Raw genomic sequence first — 22,584 nt, forward strand, 5'->3', positions numbered from 1 at the left:
TTAGGACTCTGGTGTTAAGAAGGCTTCTACAAATGAATCACCAGTTAAAGTCTGGCTAAGTACTGGTTAAGTACTAAAGCAACTGAAAATTATCTTGTGATAAATGCTTTGTTTCTTATATGAAGCCAGATCTCTTTGCTTTTTGGTGGCTTAAGGAACTACTCTTAGAACTATCACTACAATTGACAACATGTCTGAAAGAACAGAAGACCAGGTTCGCAAAATGACAGAGACCACTCCAGAATATATCTGCCTCAGAAGTGATGCCTGTATATAAAGACTGAGGTACGCTGGAAAAAAATAGTTCCTGTTCACAGTGCTTTAAAATAAACTTAATAAAAAGTAGTGAATTTGATAAACAGCATATACAGACTTGTACAAACCTACATAAAGTAAATAAAAATATTTTTGTAAAATATATAGGAAATTTTCATAATGGGCAAAATCCCTAAATATTTTTGCATTTCAATTGCATGTCAACATTTCATACAACTATTGAGAAAGAAAGTCTAATGTTTCATCTAAACTTCAGGATTAAATGCATCTGATTTGTATTCACAATCACTTTTCAAGGTTTGAAGATTCTCCTTGCTTGGAGGTGGGCAAGAACCCCTTCTAAAGCCACATTTGCCCTAAAGCTAATGCAATCTGCTTCAGTTACTGCCACATTACAGATAAAGCTGCTGTTGCATAAACATCACAGAACTGGGCTCTGTAGTTCTGAAGCTGTTTGGATTACAGCTAGAAACTCAAATTAATTTTGCCACTGCTGTATGAGTACTGGCTTCTTCTACCTTTTGGACTAGTTGGGTTACTATTACAGAGTTTTCTGTCTTTTTTAACCACATTCTTTATCAAACCACTGCAATACAAGAGATTGTTCTAACTACACCACAGACAGAAGCTTAACAATTTGAAAAAGATTAACGTGAACAAGATACTAAAAAATAAATTCCCCTGGCATTGTGCTGAAAAACTTAAGCAGGAAATGTTTGTTCTTCCTGTCAAGGTTGGATGACTGCATTTTATCAAGTCTTCCTTTTGGTATTCTTCTCTTCCAACAATTTTACAGGGCTCACTTAAGAAGTGTAATAAAGTGTCATGTCTTGCTAATAACAATAAATAAGAATATGGAAATGAAAAACTAGATAAATTTAGCTGGGGTACAGTTTGAAGGGTAGTGCTGCTATCAGCAGCCACCGGTCCAATCCACAAAGTCGCTCTTCTCCATGTAAGATTGTTTTATTGGCATAAAATGTAATAATTTTTTTAAATTTTGTTGCAAATGAGACAAATTTATGGTTCTGTAAACCCATAGAATTAAGAGAAACCAGAATTAATGAGGTTCTTTGTGCATGATGGAAATGAAGCTGCTAAGGATTTTGCTATGGAAGTATAAGTACTTAGTGAATGTTTACATTGTTTTTTTACAGTATGAACTGGTGTAGAATGAATGAATTTACAGTAAATTTTCAAAACATTTTTTAACTAGGGACAAAATATGATTATTTAAAACATGGTATTAGGGCCTTAACTGTGAGAAAGACTGTAAGCATTCTGAAGAACGCTTCTATTATCTTTGTTTAGCTGTTTGTTTATAAACTAAAAATAGGAGGAAAAGAATAAACACTTTTAGATATACAACTATGGGAAATGATCAAAGGGGGAAAGAACAAAAAGAAAATAGCGTAGATCATACTAACAAGTAGGTCTGAACACATAGCCAAAAGACATAAAGGAGCAGATGGAAGAAGTGACACACAGAGAAACAAAGCAGAGTTAAGACTTATATGCAAATCCCTTCTGAATGTATTTATATCTTGGGCCTGTACAGACCAAAATTTATAATTTCAGTTACACATCTTTTCCTTTCTTACCTTGTTACTAATAAAAGCAGGACATACAGTATCCACCCTTTCACAACTCTAACGTAAAGAAATATTAAAAATAGAAGGTTGGGGGCAGGGATATATCAAGAAAGCAGTCCAAGACAAACATCATGGAGTTACCTGTTGGCCTTTGCAACTCCATTATGTATTCTCCTCCCAAGAAGTTAAACATTTGACAACTCACTTTAATATGTAAACACCAAAAATAGACAAGAAAAGCATGAAAATCCTGAATATTTCAAGAGGTATGGCTTACCTAGATAGAAGCTTGCCAATTAGGGGATGAAGCAAGAGCTCTTATTCTGGTTCTGCCTGTTGCTGCAGCTGTTATGTGAACAGCAGAACTGTAAACAATCTTATCAAGAATAAACCTGTATTTCTTAGTGGTTACAGGGTAAGCGACCCCCCCCAGTTGTTGCAGAGAAAGAGGTTTTTGGGTAAAATGATCATTGAAGAGAATATAAAAAACAAAAGTCTAGCATATACAGTACTTCAGGGCATGTTGAAAGCAATTCTAAATTGCTTTCATATCCAGTTTTAATATATTCCAGAATTCTGAGTTCTTTTGCATTACCTGAGGCAGTTACCCAGTCCATAGGGTGACTGCTGAAGATGCTGAGTGCAGCAGAACATATTTGCCAGACAGTGTTACAAACATCTGGGAGAACATGAACCAGTATTTCAAACTGTTCCTCTACATTCAAGAACGTAGGGAGACCATAGGAAAAGCTGTCCAATTAGGCAGGGCTAGGTAGCATCCTACCATGTACAGTAGTATAGATGCCATACTTCCCCTTTGTGACTCCTGTACTACAGTAGGAGATGAGGTGGCACTGCAAGCTGGAATCTAGCTTCTGTCCACCTTCAATTTCAGCAGAATTAGCACGTTGAGGAATTGGAAAGTTCAACTTTAAAGCAATTGCAGCATCTAAGATCCACAAGGGAAGCTCAGAGCATTTAGCTATCACAATTAACCTCTACTGAGTCTATGACACTGACTTAGGCTTTGAAAATTAACTACAATAACCAATATCAAGAAAATGGCTAAAAGCTGCCATTCAAGATGTTAGTCTGTTTTTTTAATTTTTTATGACCTTTAAATCAGTGTTAGGCACTGCTTGACAGAATTCTGGGCTTCTTGACTTATTTGGTCTATGATAAACATCTTTAATACAAAACTACATTTTTGTTTGTTATTAATCTCACTGTGCCAGACTAGAGCAGCAAGAGCTTCACTTTGCAATTTCCTGGCTCCTGAAGATACTCTTCCTGCTTTTCAGGTTTGTGTTACTAATACAGAGTTCTTTATAGCTGAAAAAAATACAAACAAAAATTTCCTCTTGTCCTTTAATACTAGAATAAACTTTATTTCCCTCATAATATTATGCAAATATTTCCTCTAACCAGCTATTTAGAAGCATTGATGTTGGAATGGTAAAGCATTATTTTTAAGAAATGCTGCTTACATCATATGCTATGACAAATTCATCACGCACGGCCATGAAAACTAGTCAGGGAATTGTAAATATATAGTGGGTCACACCCAATATAATGAATTTAACTGTTAAGAGCTTGTTTTCTTTTTAAAGGAGGTTGTTCAGTTGGCTTCATCCCTCTTTTTTTTTTTTTTTTTTTAAATAAACTACAGCAAATTTGGGAAAACCTGCAAAACAAAAGAATTCCAAGTATTTTAAACAAGTAAACAAATAACAATTTAAGGACTTTTTTTTCTCTCTCTCCAAAATAGCTCAGTTGTCTTTGATGTAATTTTGTATACTTCACAGCTTGCCTGGAATAAACAGAGCAGTAACAAAAGTGTATTGAAAAGCAGAATCTGGTCCAGCAAGTTCTCCTATAGCGTAGGCACACTAAATGTTCATGGCCAGCCAACCCCTGAGCTCTGTTGCTGCACAGAATGACCCGCTCCCTAAGGGTGCTGGAATGCTGGATTTAGACCATTTGCTAATTTTATTGTTTGTGTAAAAGACAGACCATTCTTCCTGAGCAAACAGCAAAATGCGGTTGTTTCTTCATTGTGCAGTGCATGGGGCCACACGTTGAACACTACTGAATTTTTTTCCTCTGAAGAGAGAATTATTACATTGCTTCCTCAACTTTAATATGACCCTTGAAGCAATATAGGAACAGTTCTAGAGGTACTTGTCTATCTTTACAGCAGCTCTGGGAATTAGAGGATTGAGTCACCTGAAATTTCCATATGGGGCTCTCACCTAGCAAGAGTAATTTAAACATTATTTTCATTAATTTTGAGTGACCAGTTTGAGACAATAGTTTTCAAACTATTATATAGCGCTGCCTAGGTTCAAAGCATAGCTTCTAACTTTAGGCACATATATCCTGTATTTAAAACATATGGGCTCAGATCACAGAATTCAGGAACCTCAAAAATGAGAAATGCAGTATTAATGGCTACCAGTGAAAAAGCCAGGTATAAGTCATTTACAATTGCATTTCAAAAACATTCTATGACAAAGATATGAATAAATCATATTGCTCTAGGGAATAAGTTAAGTGCTTTAAATTTCATTTCTCTTCCTTCAACTCCTACTTTCCAGTTGCTGAAACAAATGAGATGAGGGTTCTTGGAAAACAGATCCTTTTAGTAAACAACTTGAATCTGTTCCCTTTATTGCATGGTCTTAATTCATCCCCCAGATGATCATATTTAATATTATTATAAGCACGTATCACAACGCAGAAGCTCTACTTACAGACAAAAATTTTATTGTGTCAGATACTAAGCAAAGAGAGAAAAAGATGATCCACACAACAGATAACTTACAATCTAAGCCTAAGACAAGAAATGACTGGCTACAGTGCCAGGGGAGTTCAAGGAAACTGCACAGGTCAGCGAGATAAGCCCTAATCCCAGCTCAACAGCAGCTCAGCTGTTGTTAAATTTTTGGTGGGCACCATTGCAAAGAACATTTGAGGAAGAATTTGAAGACAAAGTTATTCCAGTGTTTGCATGGAATTTTTTTTTTGTGTGAATTTCTCCATGCTGTGGAGTCAATGTGGAGGCAGGCATGGAATAACGAATTAACAACACAGGCTAGTACTGTAACTGAACAGGAGTCCATCCTCATAGCAGCATCAAGAAGACCAGCTGACATGAACGTAGTCTACTCTTTGGCTATACCTGTTTGTCTACAACCATTTGTTGGAGGTACAGTCTAGAAGAAAATATGAAGTGTGGTTTTTATAACTTGGTGAAATGGAAGTCACATATACTTCAGCACCCTTTAAACAGTAAAGCAAAAAACACAAACAAGAAACTCAGCTCACCTTGGATTCCTACCGTAATGCCACTGCTTAGCCTGGAGGATGAAAACCCTGAATTTACTCACATTTTATTTACATAACATTACATAATAAAAAGGAGCTGGAACAAGATCGAGACAGAATGAAAAAAAAATACAATCTAGGCATTCAGCAGTCAAGTATACATCACCACCTTGGATGCCCACTCATCGGGAGAAATGGCCAGTCCTCCTTAGCTTGGTCAAGCTCAATACGCCTCTAGTTACTGGGGTGGATGGTCCCAATCAGCTGCAGGGCTCAGCAGCTGGCTTCCTTGACTATGGGAAATGTCAGGCAACCTTAATAATAGGGTTTGCCACCTGTCTCTCCTGTAATTATATTATTAATAAACATCATAAAGCCGAAGATGAAAGCATTGACTAGGACTAGCATTTATCTAGGACTCCCATTAATCTGCATATATGTGAAATTTTCTTATCTGAAAGATGTCTGCCTTCATTAGGGCTGAAATTGTTAGATATGTTCTTTTCCCTGAAACATACCCCAGTGAAAGGACTAGATTTTAGCTTTGTGGCAGAGCGATCACAGCAGCAGTTTGTGATACCAGTTTTTCACAAAAATATACAAAGGGCCAGAACATACCCTCCTACAATAAAACCCACATGCAGAGACTAAGTAAAATTAAATCAGTGAGGAATTTATCCCATATTATTTCTCCCACAGAATTTTGCCCTTACCATTTCGTGAGGGGAATGAGGTTACCCCTCTGCAAGGAAGATTTTGAGAAACTGTCCCAGACTTAGTCCCCAGGAATTCATGTATAGTCCAAGAAACCACCGTGCCTTGAGACCAGCCACATGGAGCCCATATGCTCCTGTCAGATCTGATGCTTGCTCGAGGCAGCTCTATTGGAGCCATAGGATCAGGAACTCCCTGTGTTTGTGATGATGCCATATCTGATCCCATCCTTCCTGGATATAAATAGTTCCATTCTGAAGAACAGCCAGTGAGATATTTATCATAATTTCATGTTGCTATTTTTAAAAAATAGATACACAGTTTTGTCATGCACAACTTCCAACAGGAAATATCTTCAGTTTGTGGCAACATAACTCTTACTGACCAACACAGCACTCATATCCCGTTTAGCATGTGTTTTGTGATGGTTATCCAATTTAATATGGACCATTTAAAAATACCAGTTTGATAATTATGAAGTACTAGAAGCATTTTGATGATTTTCTTTCTCATTATTTCATTGATTCTCAGTAATTGACTAGTGAATTTAGAGAACGTTTCAACTGGTAATGCTACTTTTTAGCCTGTGGACAGACTTGTTTCTGTTAATATTTAATAACTTTTATGAAGGAACAATTCTATCAGAACAATTGAGTTTACTCACATTTTTGCTTTAGTTATACTGATGTTACGTATTAGTTGATTCATGAACATTACACCTTCAATTATTGGCATTTCCTGAACATATAATTACAGAGTTACATTCTTCAGATTCTGTAAATTTTGTCAAACTTCCCAGAGAGAGTTAAAGGGTAAGAATGTTATCCTTCTGTGTGTATTTTCAATGGTTTTCATTATAATATATTTTTTCCATAATCGGAAGTGTTGGTAGGTTGCATGGAATACACATCAAAATAGATGGCAGGAGTTATAACCTCCCCACAGGGTGACAGAAGCTATTCACACGTATCAAGAGGGGAACATCCTGTGTGGCAGCAACTACCTGCAAAACACTATATGAGGTTTATGCAAAAAAACCCCCACAGTACTGTTGAAAGAAACTAGTGACAGCCCACTCAGCTACAGAAGTGCACTGGCTTTAGTTTCTCCTTCTCCTGTTAAGCAGGAATACTTTTTGCATCCCTTCCTGTTCACTTCCTAACTTTCCAATAATATACTAATATCCTTCCAACATTTTTAAAAAGCAGTCTTTATTACTGGTGAATGATGAGTGTTTCCAAGTGTGGCCTAGTTGCATGTCCCAAATTTTGGGATAAGCCATCACCTACTTTGCATTTCCATTAAGTTAGCACTGATGATAAATGGAAGAACCAAATCCAGATCCTCAACCTAACTCAGCCAAATCGTCTATGAGTAACTAAAAGCTGAGAGTGAGGCAGTGGGAATGTATGCTGTTTTGGAGTCAAATCTAGCTTTTTATTTTAAGCCATAAGAAACAGCCATGTTTGATTATATTGCATTTCTTAAGAAAGGCATCTTGTACTTCACTAGGAGATAATGTGACATGTTATTAAGTGCTTGTAATTGGTGTGGTTTTGTTAAAATATACGGTATAAGTCATTCTTTTGAGTAAACAATAAATGAATCCATATTTTACAAAACCACAGCTTTCCTCAAGGTTATATCTTTCAAAAATAAACATGATTGCTTAACAGTAACTTACAAAGAACAAAATACACATTCCTGCTCACCCACACTTTCCTAGTGCATGTCATAGAGAAGTTTAAGATGCACAAGAAATATAGCCTAGAATCACTGTGAAGTCTTCAAAGCCATTCCCTGACAAATTTATGAAAGGAATTTAATGTACATGAAAATTCAGCTTTTAATAGTTCATTTGAGGTTTTTTACTTCATCCTGTGCTGATGTCAGATACTACGATGTCACAACAGCTGCTGGTGGTAATGATTGATACCATACAGAAAAAGCTGTGTTCTGAAGCAAAGGTTAAGCAGTAGGAAAGAAAAACAATTTTTCTTTTTATGCAAATAATTGCACTACAGTATGCTGATATAATTTCTTCCTAGGTCTTGACTCACATGCTAGTATATTGCTTTCATTCTAACATTACACACATAATAGCAATCAAAACACATTTTTCTACTTTAGTTGTAGATTTACTATAGTATTACCAAATTATTTATGCATAAACACACACAGCAAGCGACATGTGGTATCTATATTGCATGAAGTCTATATTATTATGGGCTTCCACCATAAAAATTGGTTCTGGTAACAAAAAAATGAGTACACAAAATGTTATGCAGAAGTCAAGCTGTTTAGAAATACAATCACTCAAGCTTTTAAGTAAAGCACAACAGCTCTTTAATAACTAGTCCAGAAGCCATCCCACCCTGAAGTTATACTTACCAAGCTGTTTCAGCAGCTAATTATTTCACTTTGTTTTGGCTATGCAAGGAAAGAAGTGCTCCAAACATATGAAATGGTATTTTTTATGCTTTTTCTATGATGTTTATAGAAATCTTAGTAGTTAATAAAAATTAGAAAGAATAATAGATTAAATTAATGTTTTTATACTCAAAGTTTAACTAAGAATTTTATTTTAAAATGTTTTGTGAATTATACAGATGAGAGCTATATGCAACAACTTTTCTAAGAAGCTACATACTTTTATTAGTTGAATATTTCCTTCTGAATAGTTGGCGGTGTCAATTTCTTCTCAGGATTTAGGGGGGCACTTCTTGGAGATGTAGAGATAGAGAAAAAGAAAAGGAGGAAAGAGGCAATATTTGAAAAACAGTCCTTACTCATTTGCAATGTAGATAACTTTGTGCTTCTCAATTACTTCTATGTCATGCTCCAGTTGTTTCATCTGTGTTTCCAGCTTTTCTTTATATATCTTCTTGGGTATGGTGTCTATTTCTACCGAAAGACCCTGAAATTCACGATACACTTCTTCCCAGTTCTTTTTCAGCCCCTAGTGCCATTACAAGAAAAGGAAATATATGAGGAAAACTTACTTCATTAAGAATAATATGCATATAAACTACCTAGGTTTTTTGTTAATATTTCATTTGATGAGTGTCACTGCAATGTTAAAATAATAGATAAATATATGGATAATGTTTAATCATCTTAATTGGATCAAATAAATTAAACGCTTAAAAGTCAAAGAGGTTGCAACAGAAATAATTTTGACTCATTCTGATGCAATATAAGGAATGGTCTTTACAAAACTCTGCCTTGGAGAGAAAAAAATACAGTCTGTAAGAGGCAGCAAAACAATAATTAAACTAGCCAACGAAGGACGAGCTACAAAAATATTAAACTGAAAAAAAGTATGTCAATGTGACTAACAGTCAACTCTGTAGCCTACCAGGAACTCAAGGAAGTCTGTACACTTAATTTCCAGTCCTCAGTATCGTCAAGAAAAACTGCACAAGGTAAATGAAGAGTGACTCTTCCTTATTCTATGTAAGAGACTTTCTATGCTTTCAATGATCTACAGGTAGGCAACTGTGACTGCTCCATTGTATCTAATGCTAATATGCTCACTGAGGAACTACTATGATTCATAAAAGCTGCCTCAAAACTCTTATCACTCAAATGTCTTCTTTTCTCCAAAATGCAACAGGAATTATCTTACAAACTGTACTACAGAAAACACTTCCCCATAAACAGCAGCCTAGCTACCACAGATATCACCATGTCACACACAGTGGTGTTACCTACCTTAGATAATCACAAGAGCACCAATACTTGGAACTCCAGCCAAAATTCAGCAGCATTTTAGTTCATCTCACAACCAGCTTAATTTTCCGTAATTGAGACTGCTCAGACCATGGACACCAAACTGATCCCACAGTATTTTAACTTCTACAAACTACATTGAAAAAATTATAAATAATTGCATTCCTTTCCTAATCTACATTTACAATAACATCTGTAGGCAACTTATTTATCATTTGGACTAAAAAACCTAACTGTTACTGACCCTGTCAACAATAATTTCAGTAACTGCTACCTCTCTTGAATGCTGCTATGTGAAGAATTACCTTACTAGATAAAATGAACTGTATCTTCCATATATAGAAGCCCAAGACTAAAACTCTGCCTAAAAAAACCCATGCAATCATCTGAAACATGCTCATGAACTTGTTAATTCAACATCAGAGACAAACTTTTATCCACCAATACATGCTGAATGGAACCAGACTGTGGTAGAAAAATAAAATTTTTCTTTACATCTTCACAATTACTGCAACAATTTCTCTTACTTTCTCTCCTCAAGAGGATAATCAAAATCTACACATCCTATACATGCATATATGAGGATTTAGTAGAGTTTGTTCAGTGCATCAAATGTCCTCATGAAAACTATATGGGTGAACTTAATAATCACACCTACTACAAGGAACTCATACAGCTATCAGTAAATAATGTAATATGGCTATCAGTGAGAAAACACTTTTCCAAAATGTTTTTGGCTCTCAGTTCTGTTTCCTTAGAGGAGATCACAAAGTATCTTCAAAAATGAACTGAAGTTACTCTCTTGGGAACTAAAGTTTTCAACTCTGCTTCATAACTAAAACCGGATTCAGCTGACATACTGATTTTATGGTATGCTGTGATTTCCAACCTCATGTCCTTCTTTGCTATTATTTAACACCTTTTCTCCCAGACTGGCTAATTGATTAACATACTGAAGTTAAATTTAAAGGAATTACCTTAACACATATTTAGCTTTGAAGATTGTTGCTTCTATTTCGGAACTCAAGGACTCTTGTGCTAAAAAACTTGAATGATTTTGTCCACTGTATGAATTGATTTAACAGAAAAAATTACCTCTCGCTGCCAATACTAAGAAAAACATGCTTTTTAATATGAACTAATATTTTACCGATTCAAAGCAGTGTATTTATTGCATAGCAATTCGTGCTTTTTGCATATTCATATTAAGCATCTAAGTGTTGTCCATAAAGGTTATTCCAAAAATCTTCATATACCAATATCTACATAAATTTAAAAACCCTACCTCAACATGTGAAACTTAGAGCAACAAGGCTATTTATTTACTGTCTTGTAATGCTACTTGTCTTTGCAATCCAAGGCTGTAAAGTACTTAAATAAAGCTCCTAGTGTACCAGGCATCAGGTATAGTTTACAAATATATACTCATGAAAATAAATACCATATTTCCAAAACTTTCATAGAAGAGTCATTCATAGCTTCTTTTAAATAATTCTTTGTGTACATTAGTAAAAATTAGTTTGGAAATCACTTAAAACAGTGAATTTTAAAACACATTAGAGCATGCACTCATCACAATTTACTCTATCCCTACAGAGTGGAGAGACCAAAAGCAGATCATGACTTCCCTCCATAAAAGTCTCCCTCAGAGCTCCTCCAAGAGCAATGTAATATGCTGACCATTACTGCTATGGGCTAGATCACAAACTGAATATCTAACTCTATATAAGGAATTCTAATACATACTGGATCAGTGAGAAATATGTACTGCATTTATCAACACTCTCTTTTATTCTCATAAAATCCCAACCAAAGTAAGCACAATGGAGAGTTCAAAAATATGTTGGCAGAAATTATTTCCCTTTATTTTTGTAAGTTCTTGAGGCTTGATTTTGTTCTCAGACATCTATTGCCACGTATTCTTTCAAATTAGATAGTGCACATGTGTTCACTAGCAATGTCAATTATTTTAAAAGACAGGAATTCCCATATGTCTACAGCTGAGCACGGGGTAGAAGCCACATACCCTGGGGACACTAATTCCTCCTGACAATATAACTGTATAAATAATCTGACCCATGAAAGAGCAAACTTTTTTGAAAAATTTAAAAGAAAATACTGAGTTAATAAAAACAATCCAAAAACTTTTTAATTAAAAAATATTTCAGTATACTCTTCTAGTTGAAAAATACAGAACACAATTTTAATAAAACTAAATGCAGAGTTGTGAGCAGCTGAACTCACATGCCTTTTTGCACATATTTTTTTGCTGCATAGTTAACTTGCTGGACCATCAGCTTGTCCCATGCCTTTCCCACCATAAAAATATCTTAATCTTCACCCTTGCTGTTATGTTCTTTATATTGCTGTCAATGCAATACCCTCACCTCTCTCCCATACTCCTTCCTAGCTTCTACTGCTTGCTGCATAAGCAAGAGACACCATTGTGCTAGCTATTTTGGATCTTGCTGATTAACCAGTTAATCTTTGCAAGTGAGTTAAAACACTGTGTTTTCTCTCTAAATATTCGGCAGGCTTTTTTATGGGAATTTAGCACCTTGGAGATGCCCATCCATCTGCTAATTTGTTTCAGGTGGCTGCTAAGATCAAGTTATTAAGGGACAGACTGATAAATAGGTATCACAGTAATCTAAGCCTCATTTTCATAGGAAATTTGGCTAAAATGTGGACATAAGAAATTCCAGTTCAAGGATGGGATATACTTTAAAATGTCTCTTTTCCGCTCTATTTATTTTATGGTATTATTTCTCTTTAGAAAATCTTCTGCAATAAAACCTGTATGAAAGACAGTATCCAAAACAGCTTGACAAAATACAATTTTTCCAGCCAGAGTTCTACAAGTATATTGCAATTTAATTCTGTTTTCTGTTTTTGCTACATTTTAAAGCATGACCTTATACTTTAGTCAGTGAGGTCACAATGTGAACATAGAAACTGCCAATAAAAGTGTCAATGTTATGCATCAGGAAAAAAAAACCCGCATATTTTTCCATGATTCACAAGTAGAGAGTCAGAACTGTCACTAAATCCATATAGGTGATTTTCTGCATTCCTTTGAAGTTTCACTGAAATTCCAAGTCATTAAGGGGGATAGGGATCTAACAGAATTGAAGTACTTGTAAAACTGGACTAAAATGTAGCTAGATCAGCTCCCTTCAGTTCAGTTTACAACTGTTCTACAGCTCCATCTAGTGAAAAAGTAGCTAACTCATTCACTTCACTTAAAAAATAGAATATACATTTATTACTTACATGGACTGACATTACCTTATTTAATATTTTGTACATGTTACTAATTACACTAAATCAAAATATGCACCTGCAGAAGACTTCTCCTTTCTTCATCAGATAGCCGTTTCATGGCTCTTTTCTTGAGATGCTCCAAGATACCGGCCTCGTATTCTTTCTGAGCTCTCTTCATTTCTTCATTTCTCCGTGTTACATATTTTGGTGTAACACCATAATCCTATAAGTGGAAGGAAGAAGTTTCTTATATGTGCTTTTATGAAGGAAACAAAGAAATACCTGTCATCCATAGTATATTACATTTGCAAAGACAGCTTGAAATGGAATTTTGCGCTACCAAGCAATAAAATCTTAAATCACTGTGTTCTTAGAAGTATCAGACATGATTGTCTTTCTAGCCTGAGCAAAACATATAAACAATTCCCTTCAATTTCTTTTCACAACCTTGGAAGACAACAGAATCCAGAAACCGAAACGTTTATTTATAAGAACTGATGGTTCAGTGAGGAGTTTGAAACCTGTTAATGACAGCAAGCTATTTTACATTTTTATATGGTGTCAGATTCTATGTTCTGAAACGCATTCCTTAGATACTTTCTTTGAAAGGTCTTCCTGTATCCTGATTTTGCTGAACATTGCATGCCATAGAAGAGAGTGATAGTGTTAACACCTACATGAAAATTGGACTAGTTAGGAATGATAAACTACCCCCTTCGGGATGTGGCAGAATTGTGTTTCTGGGAGGACAAATAATTTCTGAATATCCCAGATATACTTGGGGGAACACATCTATTTTGCCTTATCCTTTGTAAAATGAAGCCTATCTAGCTGTGCCAGAAGGTACTGGAGTCTACCTTCTTTCTACCAAATGCTAAATGATTCACAAATCTTTTAGCATTGGGTGGCACTATGACTAGCATCATTTATAGATATGTTTAGCCATGCAAAGGTACTGCAAGGGTTGCAGGTTTGCTTTTTTGCATCTTCCCTGTCATGAGGTATGTCATACATCATGTCTCTTTTTGCATAATGCTCTGTCATGAGTTACCAGTTTAAATAAGCCAGACTCCTAATACATCTTGTTTTCCTGAATAGTGGAACAGACTGTTCTTGTGCTTGGACGAGGTTGTCCTTACAGGCATGCCAGCTCTCTCAAGCTCCTTTGCTTTTCAGAGCTGTCTCCCATGGGGTCCTACCTACTAGTTCCCCGAACAAGCTGATGTTTGCTCTCCTGGAGTACAGGGTCTGTACACAACCACTTGCTTCCCTGAGGAGGACGGGATCTTGAACTACTTCATGGCCTGTGCAAACAAGACTACTATTGATTATCACACCTCTGACCAGTTCTTTCTCATTTGTAAGTAGCAGAACCAGAAGAGCATGACCACTGGTTGGCTCATCTAGCATCTGTGTTAAGAAGCTGTTGCTGACACACTCCAGGAACCTTTTTGGATTGGTTTCATCCCATTGTGTTGTCCCTTCAGCAGATATCAAGGAGGGTGAAGTCTTCCCTAAGCAGCTGCACTGTGATCAGAACATTTCCTCAAGCTGCTTAAAGAAATTTCATCCAGTTCCTCAACTGATTGGATGGTCCATAACAAACACACTTTTGACACTTACTGGCCTTTCCTCTGATCCTGACCCACAAGCTCAACCAGCCAATTCCATAGAAGAGCTCCATATATTTAAACAGCTCCTTCATCCAAAGGGCAACCCCTCCTCTTCTTCCCTGCCTGTCTTTCCTAAAGAGCCAGCATTCATTCATCACAGAACTCCATTTGTCTCCCCATCAGATGCTCCCTGGGTTCCCAATGCAACACATATGCTATTGCTTTAGCAGCATAATTCTGCCAATTTTTTTCTGACAGCATAAGCAAGTGAATACAGAGCAAAGGCAAGGCACAATTCTAGTGCCAGTGATTTCTTCTTGATGCATTTCAAAGGTCTACCACAAACAGCAGTGGTATCTAAACATCTCAAAAAGAATCATAAACGTTTCACAGGAGAATGCAATAGAGAACCTAAAATAGGCATTGCTACTAGTATTTCCACTATAATTTAATAAAACTTACCTTTTTTTTAATATATTTTGGAACAAGTCCTGAAGTTTCAAGCAGATATTTATCTCCCTGTCTTCTATCAACATAAATAGGTTGAGGCTTTTTAGGCAATCCCGTGATAGCAGCAACTGCATTTGTATTTATAAAATTCTTTTTACTCTGAATTCCCATAACTGGGTGATCTGTCCTCCGTGGCACTGATAATGCAGGCAATTTCTTACTATCCTGTTCTTTTTTTCCTGTGAATCGAGCATGTAAACATTCTCAGCAATAACTATGAAGAGCTTTGCAATTTAATGTTATTACATTTTTCAAAAGGGAAAAATTATGTACAAAATTACATAAAAATAGAAACCAACTGTATCTACAATGAAAGAATTGACTGGGAATGTACTATGATGAAAATGAGTATGCTTGTTTGGCATAATAAAAGTTTCATAATCTAGGAAATACTATGTTGGTTTAGATGGGTTTTTCTTATAATATGTCACTCATTTCCTCTTAACTGCAGTAGTATGGGACTTTTTAAAAATGTAATTAAAACTACTTTTACTGGAGATGCTCATTGTCAGGGCCTTTAGGCATTAATGGCCCTGCCCAGTCTCACCTGGGGCATCCACCCCACACCCTTGGTCTTAGGAACCCCATTTCAGCTCAGCCCTGTGCTGTCAGTGCCTGGCTGAGCTGTTTCAGCCATGCCTGCCCCTAGTCCTCTTCCTGAAGAGCTATGTGGAATTGGTGGATAGATCTGGCCTGTTACCCCATTTTGCCTGATGGTCACTAGGCCATTGATAGGACACATTTTCATCACCACCCCACTCTGCTCACCTGCCTCTGGTGTGATGGGACTGCACTCTGTTGGTGAGATCATTGTCCAGCCTGCACTGTGGTTGCCCTCAATTTCTGGCTCACCTCCCCTTAGGGAAAAGCCCTGCTCTTGCTGCTCCCTAACACTCGTAAACAACTTCTCACATTCCTTTCTCCAGAGAATATAGAAACTATTCCTTTTTAGTGTAATCTTTTCTCCAAGGCACCAACAGAAAGTCAGTAGTCTTCTGAGTAGTCTCACTTCAGGTGAGTGATGAAAGACAATTCATTTCCCACCACGTTTCCCACTAGATGTAACTAAGTCAATCATTATCAGAGATAATGATTTGATTCAGGTTGTCTGAGTTCATGTTCATTGGCAGAAAGTAAGTGTAACGTCACAAGTGACAGAGCTCATTCCTACAACAGCTGGTTTCCTGATACTGACCCCATGAACCAGTGCTTTCCTGGGTATTGTTTTTACAACCTGATAGCTTGCCATAACTTAGTACTTTAGGACACACAGACTTAAATCTCTATTTCTCTTAGGATGTCTTTTTGGAAACAAGATCTCTGAAGCCTCTCAGTGAGCACTGGCTCACCCTTATCTGCAGTACACTGGTGCACACTTGCTGCTTTGGGAGGCCCCACTACTGCAGCCAGCAACCAAGCTTGGTTAAAATGAATGCCAAGTCCAGTAATACAACAAGATTCAGCTGAAGGTTAGGAAACACACCTTTTGTAAGGAAGTGGTGAGTAATCAGACTCTAAAGAATCACGCTATCCCAGACTTTAGAGAAAAATGTTCAATCTTTCTGTTCTGTCCTTGCAATCTTTTTTTTAACTAGTTGGATCAAACCCAGTTTTGAAGGCGGCACAGATACCACAAACACAATGCCATAATCCCATTTAGACAACTGACAACCGGTTAAATTCCAAGTGATGAAAGTACCATGCTTTAAAAGAGGTGATTAAGCAGTGTAACTTCTGTGAGGTAGGTATGAAATTCCATCCAACAAAGTACAAGAACTTTCTGAGTTAATGATACAGTTCCTTCTCAAGATCTGTTAGGATCTAATCATGGCAATGAAATTACTAGTCTGGATCAAAGCTATGATGTGTCATAGTAATTTTGAGGCTCTGGTTCATTGACTCCAAATGCAAACACCTAAGCACATATTTCTGTTATGAAGCCCTGAATCAACAAGTTGAAATAGAAATATTGTGAGCTGCTTGTCTGAGAAAAATGAGTCGGAGTGCTGTATCTCAATATATAGCAAATTTGAAGTAGATAACACTAATTTTATAATACAAGTACTTAAAAGAGATCTTATAGACTGCTCCAAATTCTTGGTGGATCAACCTTCTTTCCCATGCCCATCTAAAATGCTAGTGTGGTAATTTAACAAGGTCTTGATCTTGGAAGCATTAATGCTCAGATGTCATGAAGTATGACATTCCAGTATACTGAACACTGTTCAGATTTCCTGAAAAAGTGAAGGCTTTACTCAAAAATGACCCAGGATGCCTACAGGACCTCTGGGACCAAAGCTTACCTTAAGGTTCTATAATCCATATTGCCTGAGGCATTAAGCTTCCAAAGCCTCCTGGGACAGCCTGTATTTTCAGTGCTAAAGCCATTTGTGTGTGCCATGTAAATTCAGGTGCTGGACTCCTACATTCTCTTAGACAGCTTTTTTTTAATACTGTAAGTTAAGCTCTTCTATTTTTCCAGGCTAAAAACAGTTTCAAGCTGAAACTTTGTAACTCAATTACAAATTCTGACAGCAGTGTACTTAGAAGTCCAGCAGCACTAAGAAGGTCACTCCACACTTGCAGAACCGGCCATGAGGCTGAACATTAGAACTGTCAACTCCTTATACCCAGAATTACGGTTTGTGCCCAAAGATAGCATGCATTTTGCAACAAAATATTCCAATTTTCTTACTTCTGTGACATGCAGGTCTCCAAAAAATTATATGCTTTGAACACTGCCCGCCAATTTAACACTACGGGATTAAGAGCAGACAGTGAGTGCTGAAAAGTAAAAGCTGTATGTTGCTTGTAACATCAAGAAAGGCACACATACTTTTCCCATATCTCTTCAAGCATTAAAAACAATTAGTTCACTTCTAATACCCCCATTCATATTACTTAAATGTTAATGATCTATTGCAGAAAAGAATGACATACAAATCTAAACTATGTAATTAAAAATTGAAATATCAGCAGGATAGAACATACCATCAACACATCTTCAACATCTGAATAGCTGCAGCCAAGAGAGATAGAATTTTGCTTTATATTTCAGCTGGTTTTGTACCACATGACAGTAAATAATTACTGTATTTTCTAATCACATATACAATCGCCTTGATGCTTGTTTCAATATTTTACACAATAAATAAGAAACATTTTTGTAAAATAAAGAAATAATTTTGGTATCATAGATACTACAAAAGGAACAATGGAAACTGTCCCAACATACAAAAATTATTTTAGATTTAAAAAAAAATTGATTCTCCATAACTAACTGTTACTTTCAACATTAATATTATCAATTTTAAAATTAAAAAAATACATTTCATATATTTCATGTCTACACTTACTTGCTGGTAGCTTTGGTTCTTTTGAATGTTTCTGCAGAAAATTTTTTGGAGATGGCACTGCAACTTTTGCTGGTCCCATAGTTTTCCATTGAGCTTTATTTTTCTCTGCTTCATGTTTCATGGATGGTCTGAATGTGGATATATACCTTAGATGTTAAAAAATAGCCATAAAGAAGTTAAAGGTCAGAAAATTATGAAAAATACTTTTTCAAAGAATATACATTTTTGCAGTAGTTCATGCCAAAAGCCTAAGCTATATTGTTTTGTACTCTTTCCCAAATAAAGGCCATCACTCATACAACCTCCATACTAAGACTAAGCCCAGCACTGCACTGACAAGTGGTTTTTCTGATTCTGAAGTTAGCTTGCTTGTTCATTCTTCTCTTGTGTCTCCAAGGTCAGTATTATCACACTTTGGGAAATGGTTCCTGTATGCACTGTTCATATAAATACTGAACACAGACATTTTGAAAATCAACAAGACCTAAATTTTGGAAATAAACTGCTTTGAGTACTGCTTGCATGAATTAATTATTTTTATGAGGTTGTGTGTTACACACTTTGGTCTTTATTTTTTAATTAACTCCATTTTTTAAAGTTTTTTTAATGTGGCTATTTGTTTTGTTCAAAAATGCATCCAAAATATGCAGCTGTTGTGCATCTACAGGAATATAGTAATCATGAACCTACTTTACTAGATTTTCCATATTTGAAAGTTTGTAGTAAGAGAAAGATGCAAATGCCAATGTATCTCGGCCGTTTCAGAAGCTGTAGTTGCAGTACATTGTAGGGCCTTACAGAGCAATCAAACACATCTAAGGAAAAGCTCAGATGGCTTCAAAAAACATGAGATACGTATTGATAATGAGAACTGCTTCATTCTATGGGATGAAACAAATTTTAGAGGTATGTAAAACCTCATGCTTCCAAAAACACGTCAAACGTAGTTCAGAGTTGGACAGAATGTCCTTGATCATCAGTTTATCTTATTACTGTCCACTGTATCATTGTCTCAATGTTGCCGTTGAACCATCTGTTACAGACTATTATAAGAGATTAGATGAGATGGATGACTGCTCCGAAACAGCACAGCAAACTGTATATTTCTTATATTACACAGATCCAAATTATGATCCTGAACTACTGTAATCAGTGGTGGTTTTGGCACTAACTGAAACAGCTAATCTGAAAATCAGTAAGGGCTCAGATATGAAAAGCTGTATGCACATACTGCTGTTATGGTATAATGTTGCATACAGCACTGTAACTTCTGCTTTAATCAAAAGTATGCACACATGTTCTCCAAAAGAAGCCAAATGCTGATCATTAGCTGATTAGCAGCATCTTGCCTCTATCTGAAGGACTGAGCTGTCACAGATGTTTTCCTGAGGGAGCAGAACTCCCTGCTCCTGAAGCTCAGGCTACCTCATTGTACCTTTTAAAAACTGTCCATCTTTAGGAAACATGTAATGTTAATTTATGGTAGATAAAAGCTGATGAACAATTGCACTGTTCTTTCACAGAAAAAACATAAGTGTCTATGAAAAAACTATACCATGTTTTCAGGTAAGGAAAAAAAGAACAAAACCGATTATATATAATGCAACCTGTTTTACAGAAATACTGAAATAGTATGAAAGGAACGATGTAATGCTGGGCCAAGTGAATGGGAATTATAGTAGCAACACTGATAAAAGCTTTTGTATGTGAGCTGGAAATGTCCAATACATGTATTTGTACTTGATCATAACATTAGAACACGTAAGAGGACTTCACTAACAATGTGGAGTTATTTTGTCTTCTGGAGATTTGGTCTCCAAAATCAGAAAGAGGATTATGTACATAAGGTTATATATAATTCCAGAAATACCTGTAATCATAAGGAATGAAGTTTTATTTATTTTTTTCTGTTCAATTCATGCCAAACAGCTACAGACATAGGCACAAACCCACCACACTCATAAGTAATTGCGTTCCTCATCATTTGCTAGGAGTGGCATTGTAGCCACACAGTAGAGAAAGGTAGTGACTTTATGAGGAGTTTGACCTAGTAGGGTTCACAGTCTTGGAATGAGAAAGTGAATGAGAAGGTATTGAGTTTATTACATTGGCATAAGGTAAGATGTCTTTTGTGGACAGCTATAGGCATTCCTTTGGATAAAGAGATGTGGCAGTTGTACCTTTTCGGTGACTTTTCAGGCTGAGAAAGTGGCTAAATGCTGTCATGCACAGGTGTCAGAGAGGGTTGCAAGGAAGAAAACATGGGTATGGGGGACTTCAGAACCTGAATCCATTCATCATTTGGCAAGGGGGAAAAAAGACAATACATTTGTAAGACAGTTACTATTCCTTAGGCGTCATCTTGGGACATCAAAGTTGTGCAAAATGAGGGTGCTTGCTGTGGTTTCCTGAGTAGTACCTGGTCAGTTGAGAGTGAAATGTATATGATTTCATTTGAAAAAAAAAAAAAGACCCTAGATTTTGTATGCATTAGTTAAAACTGGTCAGATAATGCCATTAACCAGGTTTGACACTGTTGTTACCAGATGGATATTTGGCACATGATTACCAAAGCAGGAAGCGGGGTGACAACAGAAGTCAGTGAGATGAGAAGGGGATTTAGTCAGATGGCATCCAACCTAAGGAATCCCTTGCCTAAACTGAACCTGATGGTCACGGAGTATCCAAATCCCTGAATGGTATTAGGACAGGAATAGATTTAGTGTGCTGTGTGCCTTGCCATACTGTCATTTCACTTTCCTCTGCCTAAAGTATTGTTCATTCACATTGGAAACAAAAAAAGATGTATGATCTATTTTTGCATGGAAAAGGTTCAGAACTAGGAATCTCACAAGTCTGAACACTTTTACCTGAAAACGGATAACTGCCTTTGTTCTAATGAGGGTCGCTGGTACTTCTACCCACTTTAAAGCTATTGAGTTATGACCTACATTAACCTTTCATTGAAAATGCTAGCTGTAACAGCTTTCTTTCATATAAAGTAATAGGGACTTGAAAAAACTTTGCATATTATCAAATATGAATTTTATAAAAACTCTCAAAGGAATTAATACTAGGGGGGCAAAAGGCCTTTTTTTAATGTTTTTAAGGTAAGGGGTGAGAAAGAGAAGCAAAAGAGACAATGTCAGAAGACACACCTGACACATGAAAAGAATGGAAGTGTGGCATTGAGAAAAAAATTTTAAAACCCCCAACTTTTCAGCTGCTCACTGAAAAATTGTTGTAAGTGTGTGTAACAAAGATGTCACGTAATTTTCCTCTGAGTGGAAAGAGTGCTTTGTAAAATCTTTGTCAATGAACAAGATGGCATTGAAGATACCAGACTGAATCATCAGCTCATGGAGCAGGCTGTAAGCCCTCAGATGTTAGTTAGTGACTCATTAGGAGGAGCAACAACTACGCAAAAACTAGATTTTTTTTTTTTAAATACATGTTACCCGTAAGGTGCATTGCCTTGCCAGAACCAGTCACTGCAAGTGGCACCGTCACACCCACGTACCTGGGAGGTTTGACAGGCTTCTCCTCCAGGCGGGGCAGGAGGTTATAGATGCTTTCCTGGGCACACTGCGTCGTCATCCTCGGGCTGAGGGGCCCCGGACACAGGGAAGCGCCCACCTCGCCGAGAGGCTCTGGCCACGGGGAAGCCGCCCCCCCCTCGCTGAGGGGGCCTGGCCACGGGGAAGCCGCCCCCCCCCCCCTCGCTGAGGGGGCCTGGCCACGGGGAAGCCGCCCCCCTCGCTGAGGGGGCCTGGCGTTTCCTCCCTCCTCGCCACGGGCCCAGGTCAGGGAACAGCTCCCTCCCGCCGCTGAGCCCCCTCAGGCCGCCGAGGCAGGCGCGGGCCGGCCCACGGTTGTCTCCGCAGTTACTAGGGCAACCCGTTGCTAGGTAACAGAGCCACGAGGGGGCGGAACCTACCCCATCACGCTTCCGCCTCCCTCCGGCGGAAGGCAGCTATCGGCCGCCGCTAGGGCCGGGAGCGATAGCGCAGGCGCAATCGCTCCAAGCGACGCCCGGAGCCGCGCAGGCGCACTTCGCGGAGGTGAAGCCGGCAAGGCCGAATCAGGGCGCGCCGGGCGGTTTGATCTGCGCGTGTGCGGAGGGGGGGGGGGCGCGGGTGGGAGAATGTGTGAGGCGGGGGGGCGCGCGGTACCTGTGGCAGCTGTTCCCGTGGCAGCTGT

General features: G+C 37.5%; 1 protein-coding gene across 3 annotated transcripts; it reads right to left on the bottom strand.

Moving 5' to 3' along the window:
* Positions 1–4,617: 4,617 nt before the first annotated feature.
* On the bottom strand, positions 4,618–22,310 carry ENKUR (enkurin, TRPC channel interacting protein). 3 transcript variants are annotated; one of them, XR_011323376.1, is made up of 7 exons: positions 22,117–22,310; positions 21,905–22,034; positions 18,385–18,530; positions 14,981–15,207; positions 12,982–13,128; positions 5,196–8,868; positions 4,618–5,083 (listed from the first exon to the last, which is right to left on the bottom strand). XR_011323376.1 is itself a non-coding variant. In XM_069777132.1 (6 exons), exons 2-6 carry the CDS (start codon positions 21,979–21,981, stop codon positions 8,695–8,697), a joined length of 771 nt encoding a protein of 256 aa, XP_069633233.1. In that variant the 5' UTR covers positions 21,982–22,034; positions 22,117–22,310; the 3' UTR covers positions 4,618–8,694. The 3 variants fall into 3 exon arrangements, 2 of the variants coding, with proteins under 2 accessions (XP_069633233.1, XP_069633246.1); XM_069777132.1 differs by having other exon boundaries at positions 4,618–8,868; XM_069777145.1 differs by lacking the exon at positions 22,117–22,310 and adding an exon at positions 20,565–20,668 and having other exon boundaries at positions 4,618–8,868; positions 21,905–22,042.
* Between the last annotated feature and the right edge of the window lie 274 nt (positions 22,311–22,584).

The sequence above is a fragment of the Haliaeetus albicilla genome, chromosome 2, assembly GCF_947461875.1.
Source record: "Haliaeetus albicilla chromosome 2, bHalAlb1.1, whole genome shotgun sequence".
NCBI classification, from domain to species: Eukaryota; Metazoa; Chordata; class Aves; order Accipitriformes; family Accipitridae; genus Haliaeetus; species Haliaeetus albicilla.

Coding starts and splice junctions, on each gene's coding strand:
- ENKUR (XM_069777132.1), bottom strand. CDS start 21,981: ATGACGACGCAGTGTGCCCAGGAAAGCATCTATAACCTCCTGCCCCGC. Junction 15,208..18,384: donor AGAACCAAAGCTACCAGCAA/GTAAGTGTAGAC, acceptor CTCGATTCACAG/GAAAAAAAGAACAGGATAGT. Junction 8,869..12,981: donor AAAGGAGAAGTCTTCTGCAG/GTGCATATTTTG, acceptor TAATGGCACTAG/GGGCTGAAAAAGAACTGGGA.